Below are 11939 nucleotides of genomic sequence, written 5' to 3'. Positions count from 1 at the left end.
CATAAAAATTTTAACGATTTATACCGGGTGAGCCATAAAAAGTCGACCAAAAATTTTACAGGGGGCATCCAAAATTTTAGGGTCCCTCTAATTGTGTTTCAGTATATGTATCTGTCTCTCTCTGAGCAGTGCACCCAGAGAAAGTAGGGTGCCCCCCGTACACCGTCTAAAGCCCCACTGTTCTCGTGAGAGAACTTGAGGGGCCCCCTCAGGTGTGGGGGGCGGTCCCTCATGGTGGAGAACTGTACTATGTACTAGGGTAAAGTTTTCTGTAAATTTGGTGGATGCGCTCGTTGCATCACGAATGTGAATAAGTAGCGCATCCACCATCTCTACATTAGCCTAAATAATAATAACACTGTACTTTATTCTGTGAAATGGCCAACGACCGAAGTCCTTCAGCCTATTTATCATTGAATTGGTGAAATAAAAAATACATAGAATCAACAATAAAAGAGACAAAGGGATAGGCAATAATTTGGGAAATACTGCGCCAGGGTAATGAAAAGGCATGTCAGTTGAATATGTATATATTTAATTATCAGGATTATTCCTACAAGGAAAAATAGTATTAATCATTCACACAAAGACAGTGGTCTATTTACAACACACAAAAATTTTTGGTGAATCCCAAGACATCTGATTTCATATTATGAAATACTTAAAGAAATGAATTTAGTATTTTTTTATTGGAAACTTTTGAAAGACTGGGTAATTATTGAATGAAACTATTCGACCAGAATATCTAGGTAGCATTGCAGAAGTTAATGTCACAAAAGTTTGTCTGATATTTGACATTTTTCATAAACTATTACATTTTCCAGTGCTGATGCAACATCATTTTTTCTTTGATCCATTGGAAATAAGAAGAGAAACACGTTATCCGGTGAGTTCAGAGATCAACACATTCGACTGAATCCTAATTTCAATTGTATCTCTAGAAACAGCAAGACTTAAACTACGGCCTTTCAACCCAAGTTGGGAATTGGTTTGAAGAACGTCAGACCTATAAAAAGAATTTTTTCAAACATTCGTCATCGTATTCCAACGATTTCACTCCAAAGCCATACTCCAAAGTTGAAGCCAATTTCATTTGGTCGGAAAAATTCAAATCAGAAGTAAACAATACGGACGAATTTTTTGTGTGTATTCACTTGCTGAATTTTCAGGGAGTAGATCCAATCGTACACACCAGATATGGATGCTTGGACCACCCGAATTTTTTCGAAAATTTTTCTACGACTTACGATCTATCTTTCAACCACTACCCGAAGTGGTACAAACACTGTGGCAACATTAATAGGAAGTTGAGGTTACGAACACTGCAGTACGAACCACTTGATGACTACATAGACAGTTTTGTGAGTAGAGATGTCCTTGAAAGAAGTCACATTAACATTCAGTTCATTCAAAGGATAATATAACCAGACAAGGGTTAGTAGAGCAGAAGAAAGATGACTGGTGCCAGGACAAGTGGAGCTCATTTTTCACCCAAAGAACACATAATCAGGAAACGTTCAAACCGCCATCTCAACAAGACTACAATTTCGTTCGACATGCACCGCCAAAGTAAAGTATAAGAACAACTTTTTTATCAGTAAAAGTAAAAGTCAAAGGCTCAACTTGTAAACTTTCTTTTTTTCTGTTTACCGAGTTCATTTTTTGATAGGATCAATAAACGTTATTATTATTATTATTTTCATAATTTCAGGTGTAATTCCAGTAGATTCTATGCTGCAAATTTGAATGCAGCCAAACAATTGTTGAGAGATGGTGTACCAGCCTATACTGTTGTACCCAGTTTCGATTTAGTAAGAGTCCCAACGGAATCAAGATGTGATCCTTTAACTTGGGAATGTCCCAAGACCAAATAAAATATATATTATAAAATTTAAGAAAATATTACTTTTGTATATAACATTATATAATATACAATATATTTTATACTGAACCTGCTTTAGTTTTCTACTTATTCATTCTGGGTAAATACGTTTAAAGAGAAAAGTTATTATGCTCGAAAGACTCAAAAACTTTTCATAGTTTTCCCTCACGGTAAATTCATATATGAATACCTATATTGTAGAATTTAAGTTTTTTATGAAGATTACAACATTTGGATGGATAAACACAGGTTTCCCAAAATTTTTTCATCAACCACTTTCCACTCACTCAGTTTCTGGGATTAATCAACAAAAAAACATGCAGACATCTCTGTTATATTGTATTTCTTGGAAATGTAATATAACGTGTCAAGGGAACCCCTGAATGCAAGTTTTATGAAATGACAATCCTTCCTAACGTCAAAGTGACTGAATAAATATTGTTTTCAATTCGCTTTTCGTAATAATATTTATATAATATTTTATTTACTCCAAGAGAATGAATTTTTTCAATCTCACATCGTATGCTTTACAAGAAGTCAATAAACCTGTGAAGTAAGTCAACAACACAAACTTTCCGAACAAAAAATATTTCGATGCATTTTCAGATTCACTCTGCAACAATGGTATATAGATAATACGACCGCAACAAGAAATAGCTTAGCGCAGCAGGAGCTAGCTGATAAAATTATAGCAGAATCGAATAGGGTAAGAAAAAAAACATATAAAACAATGTTAAAAGTAGATCTACTCTCGAAGTAATAATAGCTGCTGAAAACATTTTTAAGAAGGGATTTCGTTATTTCAAAAAACTCGCAAACGGCTGTACCGATTCTGACCAAAATAAATTGCGATTTTGAAAAATTTTACTAACACAAATTTTTACTTGTTTCTATAAGTATTTTTCCATTTGAAGAAATGTTTTCCATATTGATACGCTTTTCATCTCAAGCTGACTGATGAAATTGATGAAGTTACGAGAACAAACAAACAAGAAGTTGACCACAAACTAGCGGAAAAAGTGAACCAGATCGAGTTCTTAAAAAACGAAGTGGAACTTCTGCGCAAACAAGTCGGCATGGAAATAGACACCTTGAACCTTTTTCTGATTCGTCTAGAAGACACCCAACGCGGTCTGCAAGAAAGCTGCATGGCTGTTTGTATGAAGTGTCTTTACTTTAGAGATCAAAGGATAGGCATTGACTTGGTGAGATGCAGTTATTGCAAAAATTCTATATGATTAGTCCATACACAACCAGAAACTTTGGGTTTCAGTGTATTGATTATGTTCAAAAAGAACTCCAACACGAAGCCAACGTCATACAAAGTGCCCAACAGCTTGTGAGCAGAGCTTATGGACAAGTAACTGAACAAATAAGAGTTCTTCGTTCATGTCTCTATTTTATCGACAGAGACTTGGAAGATAAATCCAGAGTATTAGAAATAGATAGCGACAATAAGGATTTGAGAGAAACCAGTCTGAACTTGAGCATGTACCATGGGCATACGAAGATGGATGTTGCGTAAGCAATTAAAATATGTCCTACAAATTTTGAATTCGCTCTCATAGAATGATTAATCCCATCGAATTTTACCCAACCTGTACAGAACAAAACTGGATCACGAACATTGCTTGCAGAACCATAACAGGCGAAGAATGGGAACAACAATCCATGAAAAACATTGAAACAGCCGCGAAAGAGGTGAATGCAGCCATTCAACTACGAACATTCATCAACGTTATACTCAAGGAGGCAATAGAGGACTGTATCAGTCAATACAATTTGGTAAATGATGCATTCAAAAGGAGAATTGAGGAAACGAAGTTCGTGAAGAACAAACTAGAAATGGATCATAGTGAGGTGATTATTTTCAGTATGATAACTCGATAGACCGAATATACAAATTGGACTTTCCCTAAAATTATTCAATTTCTTTGCAGATAGTAAGGCAAGTGAACGAAATGACGCGAAACATAACTAAGCTCGAGGTAGCTATCACAGAAAAGGAGGGATTCATGGCGTTATCACACACAAGACTGGGTAGAAGAGCTCACAGACCTGGTGCCGAACTTTGCAGAGACATGGTTGATACATCTTTGATAGAAGAAGTAAGGGTAATGAGGAATAATATTGCAAAATTACAACATATGCTCTGCGAGGTAAAAAACTATTTTATTCTAATAAAAACTTAATTTTAACTATCTGATCGATTTTTTCAGTCCCAAGCATCTTTGAGATATCTTCTAAAATGTCAAATCTCAGTGGAAGAAAATTTAAATATCAAATTAAATACTTTGAAGATAGACGAAGTTAACTGTATGACTTTACGTGAAGGAATGAATTATAAGTTTTATTGAAACATCACAGGTTTCTAAGATGAAGACTTCAGTATCGACGTTTTTTATGTATTTATGTTTATTTTTTATGAATCAAGTATTTGTACTGCTTTTGTAATGAGTAAATATTTAAATCAAACCAATGCAATTTAATGATTAGTTTATGTATATATATATGGATTAATAATAACAATAAATTGGCAAATATTTGTCTAACACAGCCTTAAAATAGTACAAGTCATTCCATTTGATCAGATTATAGTCTAGTTTTGGAATGTGAAAAAATTAGAATAAAATCCAGGTGAACTTGAAAGTTATTGCATTCAAAACAAATTCCGAATCACTTAAATGGACGTTTAAGAGATATTTTAATTACCTCGAAATTCTGAAAAGTTGACTAATTTTCTGAAAACAGTTGTATTACTTGAATATACCAGCAAAAGAATAATGTCAAGGTGATATTCGATAGTGCTAATACTCTAGGAACATTTAAGAATTAATAAATAAAACGTAATTTAAATATAAAGGATAAAAAAATCTTAAACCCAATCGCCTAATACTGAACATGATTCCTCTGCATAACTATACCCAAGATTCAGGCAGAATGTGGTGAATTGTCTGACCTGGGGATAATTATAAATTAATTTTTGGAAATAGAACTACCAAAATGCCGAAAAATTATTCAATCAAACCTTTACCTCGAATGTTTGGCATCTTTTTCGGGTTTATTAAGATCAGAACTTGTTTGTTTGGAAGATTTGTGTGGTCTTCTTTGTATCAACAACGATGGTGTCCAACTGAAACCTATAAAAAAGAAAAAAATGATTCCACTATGGAATTGTCTTGATGCTCCGAGTGATGGTGGTTAGCTAATTTGACTTAGATTGTAACATTTGTTGATCTTTAATAATTTTGACAAAATGTGATGAATATTTTCTATTTACCATTAGAGGAAGAAGGCTGGACCATGCCATCCACATTATCGCCAAGTGGAGGTGGAGAAAGAGGATTTGATGGCAACGTAAATTGTCCACTACTAGAACAGGCTGGTTTGAACTTGCCCTTGTCAACAGAAGTTTGCATAGTTGCATCAACTTCACTGAGCGAATTCGCATGATTTGAAGCAGAGGAAGAATGAGAGGATGGGTAATGGTGGGTGTTCCATTTTCTTTCTTTACCTTCCCTCTTTTTATGCTGTTGCTGATCATGTTCAGGGTAAACGTGAATGGACTTCAGAAAGCTTTCTAATGGCCCCATCACAGACTCCTAAATGAGATGCCCATGTTGTATCAGCACATACAATATACACATAAAAGAAGAGCTTCATTTTACCTTTGTACTCTGAGTGAGTGGAACAGTCTCACTCCAAATTTTATTTGAACCATTCTCCGAGCATTCTTTCGGAACCACAATCGGCTTAAACCGTTGTTTCAATTTCTTTCTTATTGAAAGATCCGAGACACTTGAGCCTGCCACTTGCTCTGCAAAAATTTCAAATTAATATTGATCGAAAACTCCTGTTGCGAAGTCTACCTTCTGGTTTAGATGACGGTGAGGATTGTCGTTCCAAAAATGCGGAATTCATGTTGGAGGATGAAAAATCTATCAGAGAAGTACTGGCTGAAAAGTATCAGGTTTTGTACAAAGCTGTAAATAGCATCTTCATGAAAGAAATACCAGTATCAATTGACATTCCTCCAGATCGGGCGATCCTTGTTGTGTCTGTAGGCATCTCCATGTTATCGAATAAATAGAGTAATTTCATTTTATCCTCGAAACCGCATTGGAGTGGAGAAGCAGGTGTTGCAACAGGACTCTGCTGCCGGACCATACCTTGAGCCATAGAAAACTCTGCATACTCAACATCATTTTCACCTGGAATTTCATTCAAAGGAAAAATCGAATTATTCTGCATTCTTAACCAATATTTCATGTACAATTGTAGAGTTTGTCATGCATCCTCTGTCAAGTGCATGTTGAGTTCTTAAATGGGAACCCTAGTTTTTTTTGTCAGCAATGGATACACTTTCTATTGCTGAGGATCTATTGGTCAATGTGGGATTTTTTATCAACCATACTTTTGATGTAGGTATGTTTCAACTTATTGAATTCGAATTTTTTATACAGGATGTTAAGGTTAAGATATGGATTATCTCGAAACCGGAGAGTAGTAGAGTAATTTGTAGACTAAAGCAATTAGTGCAGCAATTTTTGATATCACGATATCCGATGAGCTTTTGGTTGTCGGTCACGTGACATCAGATTGAAATTATTTATGGGACAACATATTCAGTTTGGCGTTTCTATGTTCCTTCCGAGAAAACGATTCAAACAAACTGTAGTCCATAATAAGAACTACAGCTCCTTGAATATCCTTCGTCCCACGAAAAATATGACAATTAAGGAATTGCCAAAGAATACACAAACCAGAAATTTTTTTAACGGGTTGAATTTACCCCTCTCTGAAACAGGTTTAGAGAAAACTATTTTTCGCTATCTCTTGTTAACAAAGTCGGTTTAATCATATGTTTCATTTTCCTGGGGCATCACATTGTACTCTGTGCCGTACTTGAAATACGATGAATTTGAGGGGGTGCTTACCCCCGTATGGGAGATTTTTTGTGGAATTATACAATACAATGAAGAATTCTTTGAAATTTTCATCATATACAAAAAAAATCAAAATCAAAAAACACATGTACGCCTTGTTATATGAATGCAATATATTCAATAATATAAGTACATGTTCGATAGAATTGAATCAAAAGGTATACAAGAAAAACCATTGTTATAGGGACAATTCAGGACTACCAGGATGTAGGTCTTTCTCGACAGTTTGATTGTCAGGCTCAGGGAGTTCAGATGTTTGGTAACAGGAAACGGGAGGGGTAAATCTGGAGTGGATACTATCACCACCTTGAAATGAATAAGTCATTTAAACTCCTCGAATCTTTGGGTGAAAAAATCAACCAGTAATATCATCATTAAAAGTTGAAATAGAGGTGTTAATCGACTCAGAACACCGACCAACAACAAAAATTTCGCTGTTTATCAGAGTTCCAGACAAACTCAATAACAGTAAAAAAATGGGAAAAAACAGTGTTGATCATTGTGATATACATTCTTCAATCCTCCCTGCAACTTAAATAGTATGTCTCCACTCATTACATACAAATTATCTAAACCCATAAACTTACCATCAGCTATATTTTTTTTTGACAAAGGAATAAAAATCTGTCAGAAACGCAAAAAACAATTTTTCTTCTCCTCTAGATACACAGCAATAGTACTAAGATCTTTCTCTAGAGACGACTTACCTGACATAGTCTCATCATCAACATCATTCTCGTCATTAGAGTTTTCATCACCAACTGCCGTATTGACTTCTTGACGGTCAAATTCATCCATTAAATTTCCCGCTTCACTCAGGTCCTGAAAATAAAACATTCCAATAAGAAGGAAAATTGATTTCAGTAAATGCACTTACGCTGTCACTACTGCTGCATATCAAGGTTAGGGAGACCGTGGAGTTGAGCAGATCTGGAGAACTGACCGATGTACCCAATCCCAACATGTGCCTATTATCTTGAGCGGAATCTTCATTATGGAAATTAGTTTCCCTGCTAACGTTCGAAGAAGGAGACTGCTGCAACTGAAGACTCATAGAAGTAGAAGACGAAGAAGTTGCTAAGGGGTCACCAGAAGAGCAGGGGCATTCATTATTATCCATTACACTTCTTGGTATAGCACCTCTAAAAAAAAAAAATAAGAATAAACTAGTTAGCCAGTAGATCTACCAAATTGTTAGATGTTTGTTTATTTGTAGATACACTTGTTCGAGAAATTCATCTCATCAAATTGGAAAAAATACATAAAATAAAATTTGTATAGACCATTGAAAGAACAAAATAGGAAAACCTGAAGTTAGACATATAGCATGAAGTTAATCGTACAACGTGAAGTTAGTCGTACAACGTGAAGTTAGCCGTACAACGTGAAGTTAGCCGTACAACGTGAAGTTAGCCGTACAACGTGAAGTTAGTCGTATAACGTGAAGTTAGCCGTACAACGTGAAGTTAGCCGTACAACGTGAAGTTAGTCGTATAACGTGAAGTTAGTCGTATAACGTGAAGTTAGTCGTTTCACGTGAAGTTGTATAACGTGAAGTTAGTCGTATAATGTGAAGTTGGTCGAACCCCGTAAATTCTATGATTTCTTCTGATGACACGTGAAGTTTTGAATATTGCCTACTTTCGTAATTTTTTTCAAATAATTCCGTTGATTGTTAGTCAGAAAGAAAAACTGCATTCGGCGAAGAGGTTCCAACTTGCGACATATGCTAAAGTAAAACTCCACTTTGTATTGGCGACAATTGCATACAACAAAATTGAAGACACTTTTTCAACTTTACCCGATTTTCGGCTATTTCTCGTATTTATTGCAGATCGAGAAGTGACGCTAGAAATATCATTCCGCTACCAATCGAAAGTTCAATTCTCCGACTATCCAACTACAACTATATCATCACACGTCGACTATTTTTCCCGACGGTATTCTCAGAATTTCCAACATATCTTTCCGGCAAATATTATGACGTGACCGATGGCGTCGTCACATGACCCATTTTCTAGACTAATTTTAGGAAAAAAATTCACAGGGTGATAATGTTTACTTACCCGTGCATAGGATTCATAGATATCACATTTTTAGAACAGTTCATCATGTCATTGGAGAGTACGTAAGATTTTTCAGGAACTTGACTCAAGGATGAAGAGGCTACAGCAGTATTACTCGCTTCTCCTGAATTGGACATGCAAGGAATATTATAAAGGCTTTTTACAATTCCAACCGCCAAATCAGCAGTCTGAGTTGATGATCCCAAGGTTGCCGCTACAGCATTCCTGGAGATTTCGGCAGCTAAGCGCTAAAGGGAAATAAATAAATATTTAATCCATTAAATCAGAATAATTATTAGTTTTAAAAAATATAACAGAAATTACCTCCTTCGACTCATTTATTTGTGAAATGTACTGGTTTTGTACAGTCCGAAGTTGATTTATGTACCACTGCTGATCCCGACAGCGTTGGTAAAAAGTGGGAGCTCTAACTTGAAATCTAGAAAGAAATTTGAGTAACTTTCATGTCATGCAATGGATCCACTTCTCTCACCTCAAAACCAAGGTATCTAGAGTCACATTCAAATAACCCTCACTTGCCAACAGGTCCAGCCTAAAGAATCTATTGTAACCCCAACATTCGCCAACTTCAAAGTCTGAAGCAAACTCTCGAACAATATTTTTCGAAACGTCACGACTAGCTTGGTGGATCATTTCTACTCTATATTCGTACCTGCAGGAAAAAGGCAACAAACTTAAAACATTAAAATGTTATATTTAGCTTAAATATTAGATATTGAATCGAAGGTAAACAGTTCACCTCCACCTTGTAGTTTAACAACTATTGTTAGTGAAAATTATATAATTCCGTTTTCAGTATTTGAAATGGCTTACTTGGATGTTTCCGGATAACCAGCACTCAACTCCAAAAATACAGATAGATAATTTCCCCTTACAACCCCATTACCATCGGGATAAACTTTCAGCCTCCAACAGAGACCATTACAGTGAAGAGGTGTCGAATACACAGGATCCGCCTTGCGTTGTAGCTGAGAAAATCCATGCATCACAAATGTACTGCTGTCATATGCCGGAACTATTTCACTGTGGAAATCTGCTGGTACTGGAGCAGTGACAAAACTTTGCATTGGTTTTTTGCGAATTGAATGAATCATTCTGCAATATTCAGTATGGTTATTATCATGTTATTGTCCGATCATAAGAAATTTCATTTTCAAGGTTTCACTTACCGAGAAAGTTCACCGCTCTTTGTGATCAGTTCAGATTTTGTACTAGAGTGTAATTGATGCTCCACCTCGTGAAGTAAATGTTCTAACTGTTCTGTTTCTTGGGTCAACGAGTCCTTTTGACCCATCAAGGTGAGCAATTTCGTCTTGAGCTGAGAATCAAGCCTGGCAATCATGAGTTCAACAGCATTCCTGATTTCTCTGACTCTCTCGTCTTTTGCTGACCTGACCTTTAAGAAAAGAAAGAAATGATGTAAAAAAATTAACTTCATATTTTCTTGTCTAAAGCCCTTACCGATTCTACATTCCTCTCAACTTCTTGGACAATACTTATAAGCTCCATAAGCCTTCTCCTGAGCTGGGCGACTTCGTCTTTTATCTGGGTCACATGCTGCTCATAAACCTCATCCAAAGGTTTGAAGGTATGACCAGAGTGAGTACCGCCCCAGAGAGCACACTGATGACAAATACAACAACGGCAAGTCCAGCAATAAACTGAGAGCTTCTCCAAATGAGTAGGACACCTTTGATCAAAAATATTCAAAGATGACTAAACCTCCAAATTTGACAAAAACCATTTGAGAAATTGGACATCTCAGACAAAGATATGAAGAAATATTGAAAAAAAATCAAGAACTCACTTATCACGGTCATTTTCGTCCCCTCTACTGCTATTGAGACTGACAGCTTGAAGTGTATCTAATTGCTGGGTGACTTCTTCGACCCAGCGGCAGTTCACCAGTTCATGTAAATGTAGTGATGCTCTACAATGGGGACACTGAGACCTCTGCTCTGTTAGCCACCTCCTTATGCATGTGTAACAACACAGTTTAGAGCAGTGAGGGCACAAATGAGCATCTCTGAGCTTTTCCATGCATATAAAGCAACGGAAGACCTCAGCCAGTGTCTGAAAAATTATTGGAAAAACGCAAAATGGAAATAAGAAACTAGGAAATAGTTGATATAACAATAAACAATCAAATATGAACACAAAATTATCTTCAAATAATAATTCACATACACTGATTTAAAAAATTGATACAAGTCAATATCTTAAACATGCGAACTAATGAATGTAGCCTTTTCAATAATTGGTTGGAGTTATGAAAAAAAACCCACAAACTGAGCTCAGAAAAGATGGGAAATAAACAATGCAACATTATCAAGAAAATGAGTCTTGTACAAAACGTCAGATTTTTTTAAGAGTTCCACATTCATTCTTATACTCATAATAAAATAATCTACTGTGAACCAAATCTCTTGAAAAAATCCTCAAATCAAGCTTACCGACTCTGATATCGAGCTATAACAATCCATAGTGAAAATTTGGATTTTTCACACAATAAATTACAAAAAACTATCAATTTTGACGTACATTGTTTACTGTTACTGTTTCACTACCTAGGAAACAAATTAACTAGTTCGACTTAATTCTTAATTTTAACTTACCTCCACACTGTGATCATCATTCTTGCTTCCTGGTTTATTTCGAGTGGCCATTGAAAGCCTTTTAATTAAGAATGTTAATCAATTTTTTGTTTATGTTGACATTTATCCCTGTTTTGAATTCTGCACTTTTGAACAAAGAGCTCCCAAAGATGTTAAACCAATGACAGAAGACAGACCCAGGAGTCACTGAACTATTTTGTTTTGTCACCGATCATAGAAATGTTTCCATGCTCTGCGTATTCAGGATCAGGACCGGAACGGGAATAATTTTCCTTCGAGGAGAACTACTTTCAGACGAGGTTTTGTGTAATAAATGAAAAGGGTAAAAAAACCCAATACATAATTGTAAAGATCTGCACCAAGTGTCACTTCATAAAACACATACAAAAAGTTCATTAACTAAATCCGC

General features: G+C 35.7%; 3 protein-coding genes across 4 annotated transcripts; 2 read left to right on the top strand and 1 right to left on the bottom strand.

Annotated features, from left to right (window-relative positions):
- Window positions 1-724: 724 nt before the first annotated feature.
- LOC123314200 lies at window positions 725-1951 on the top strand. Its single transcript, XM_044899331.1, has 5 exons — window positions 725-886; window positions 942-1118; window positions 1170-1361; window positions 1415-1569; window positions 1712-1951. Exons 1-5 carry the CDS (start codon window positions 830-832, stop codon window positions 1872-1874), a joined length of 744 nt encoding a protein of 247 aa, XP_044755266.1. The 5' UTR covers window positions 725-829; the 3' UTR covers window positions 1875-1951.
- A 328-nt stretch (window positions 1952-2279) lies between these two features.
- Window positions 2280-4253, top strand: LOC123314197 (tektin-1-like). Its single transcript, XM_044899327.1, has 7 exons — window positions 2280-2435; window positions 2489-2588; window positions 2833-3087; window positions 3156-3403; window positions 3520-3742; window positions 3823-4041; window positions 4102-4253. The coding sequence occupies exons 1-7, from the start codon at window positions 2380-2382 to the stop codon at window positions 4237-4239; spliced, it is 1239 nt and encodes a 412-aa protein (XP_044755262.1). The 5' UTR covers window positions 2280-2379; the 3' UTR covers window positions 4240-4253.
- Window positions 4254-4365: 112 nt separating this feature from the next.
- On the bottom strand, window positions 4366-11705 carry LOC123314194. 2 transcript variants are annotated; one of them, XM_044899322.1, is made up of 16 exons: window positions 11531-11705; window positions 10723-10988; window positions 10377-10605; window positions 10085-10311; window positions 9729-10010; window positions 9388-9567; window positions 9219-9333; window positions 8895-9142; window positions 7706-7970; window positions 7536-7650; window positions 5896-6093; window positions 5752-5838; window positions 5551-5699; window positions 5163-5484; window positions 4917-5022; window positions 4366-4841 (listed from the first exon to the last, which is right to left on the bottom strand). In XM_044899322.1, exons 1-16 carry the CDS (start codon window positions 11579-11581, stop codon window positions 4814-4816), a joined length of 2868 nt encoding a protein of 955 aa, XP_044755257.1. In that variant the 5' UTR covers window positions 11582-11705; the 3' UTR covers window positions 4366-4813. The 2 variants fall into 2 exon arrangements, with proteins under 2 accessions (XP_044755257.1, XP_044755258.1); XM_044899323.1 differs by lacking the exon at window positions 11531-11705 and adding an exon at window positions 11369-11513.
- Window positions 11706-11939: the final 234 nt, after the last annotated feature.

Source organism: Coccinella septempunctata, chromosome 5 (assembly GCF_907165205.1).
Source record: "Coccinella septempunctata chromosome 5, icCocSept1.1, whole genome shotgun sequence".
In the NCBI taxonomy this organism is placed as follows: Eukaryota; Metazoa; Arthropoda; class Insecta; order Coleoptera; family Coccinellidae; genus Coccinella; species Coccinella septempunctata.
The sequence above is the reverse complement of the archived record's forward strand: the minus strand, read 5'-3'. Positions and strand labels throughout refer to the sequence as shown.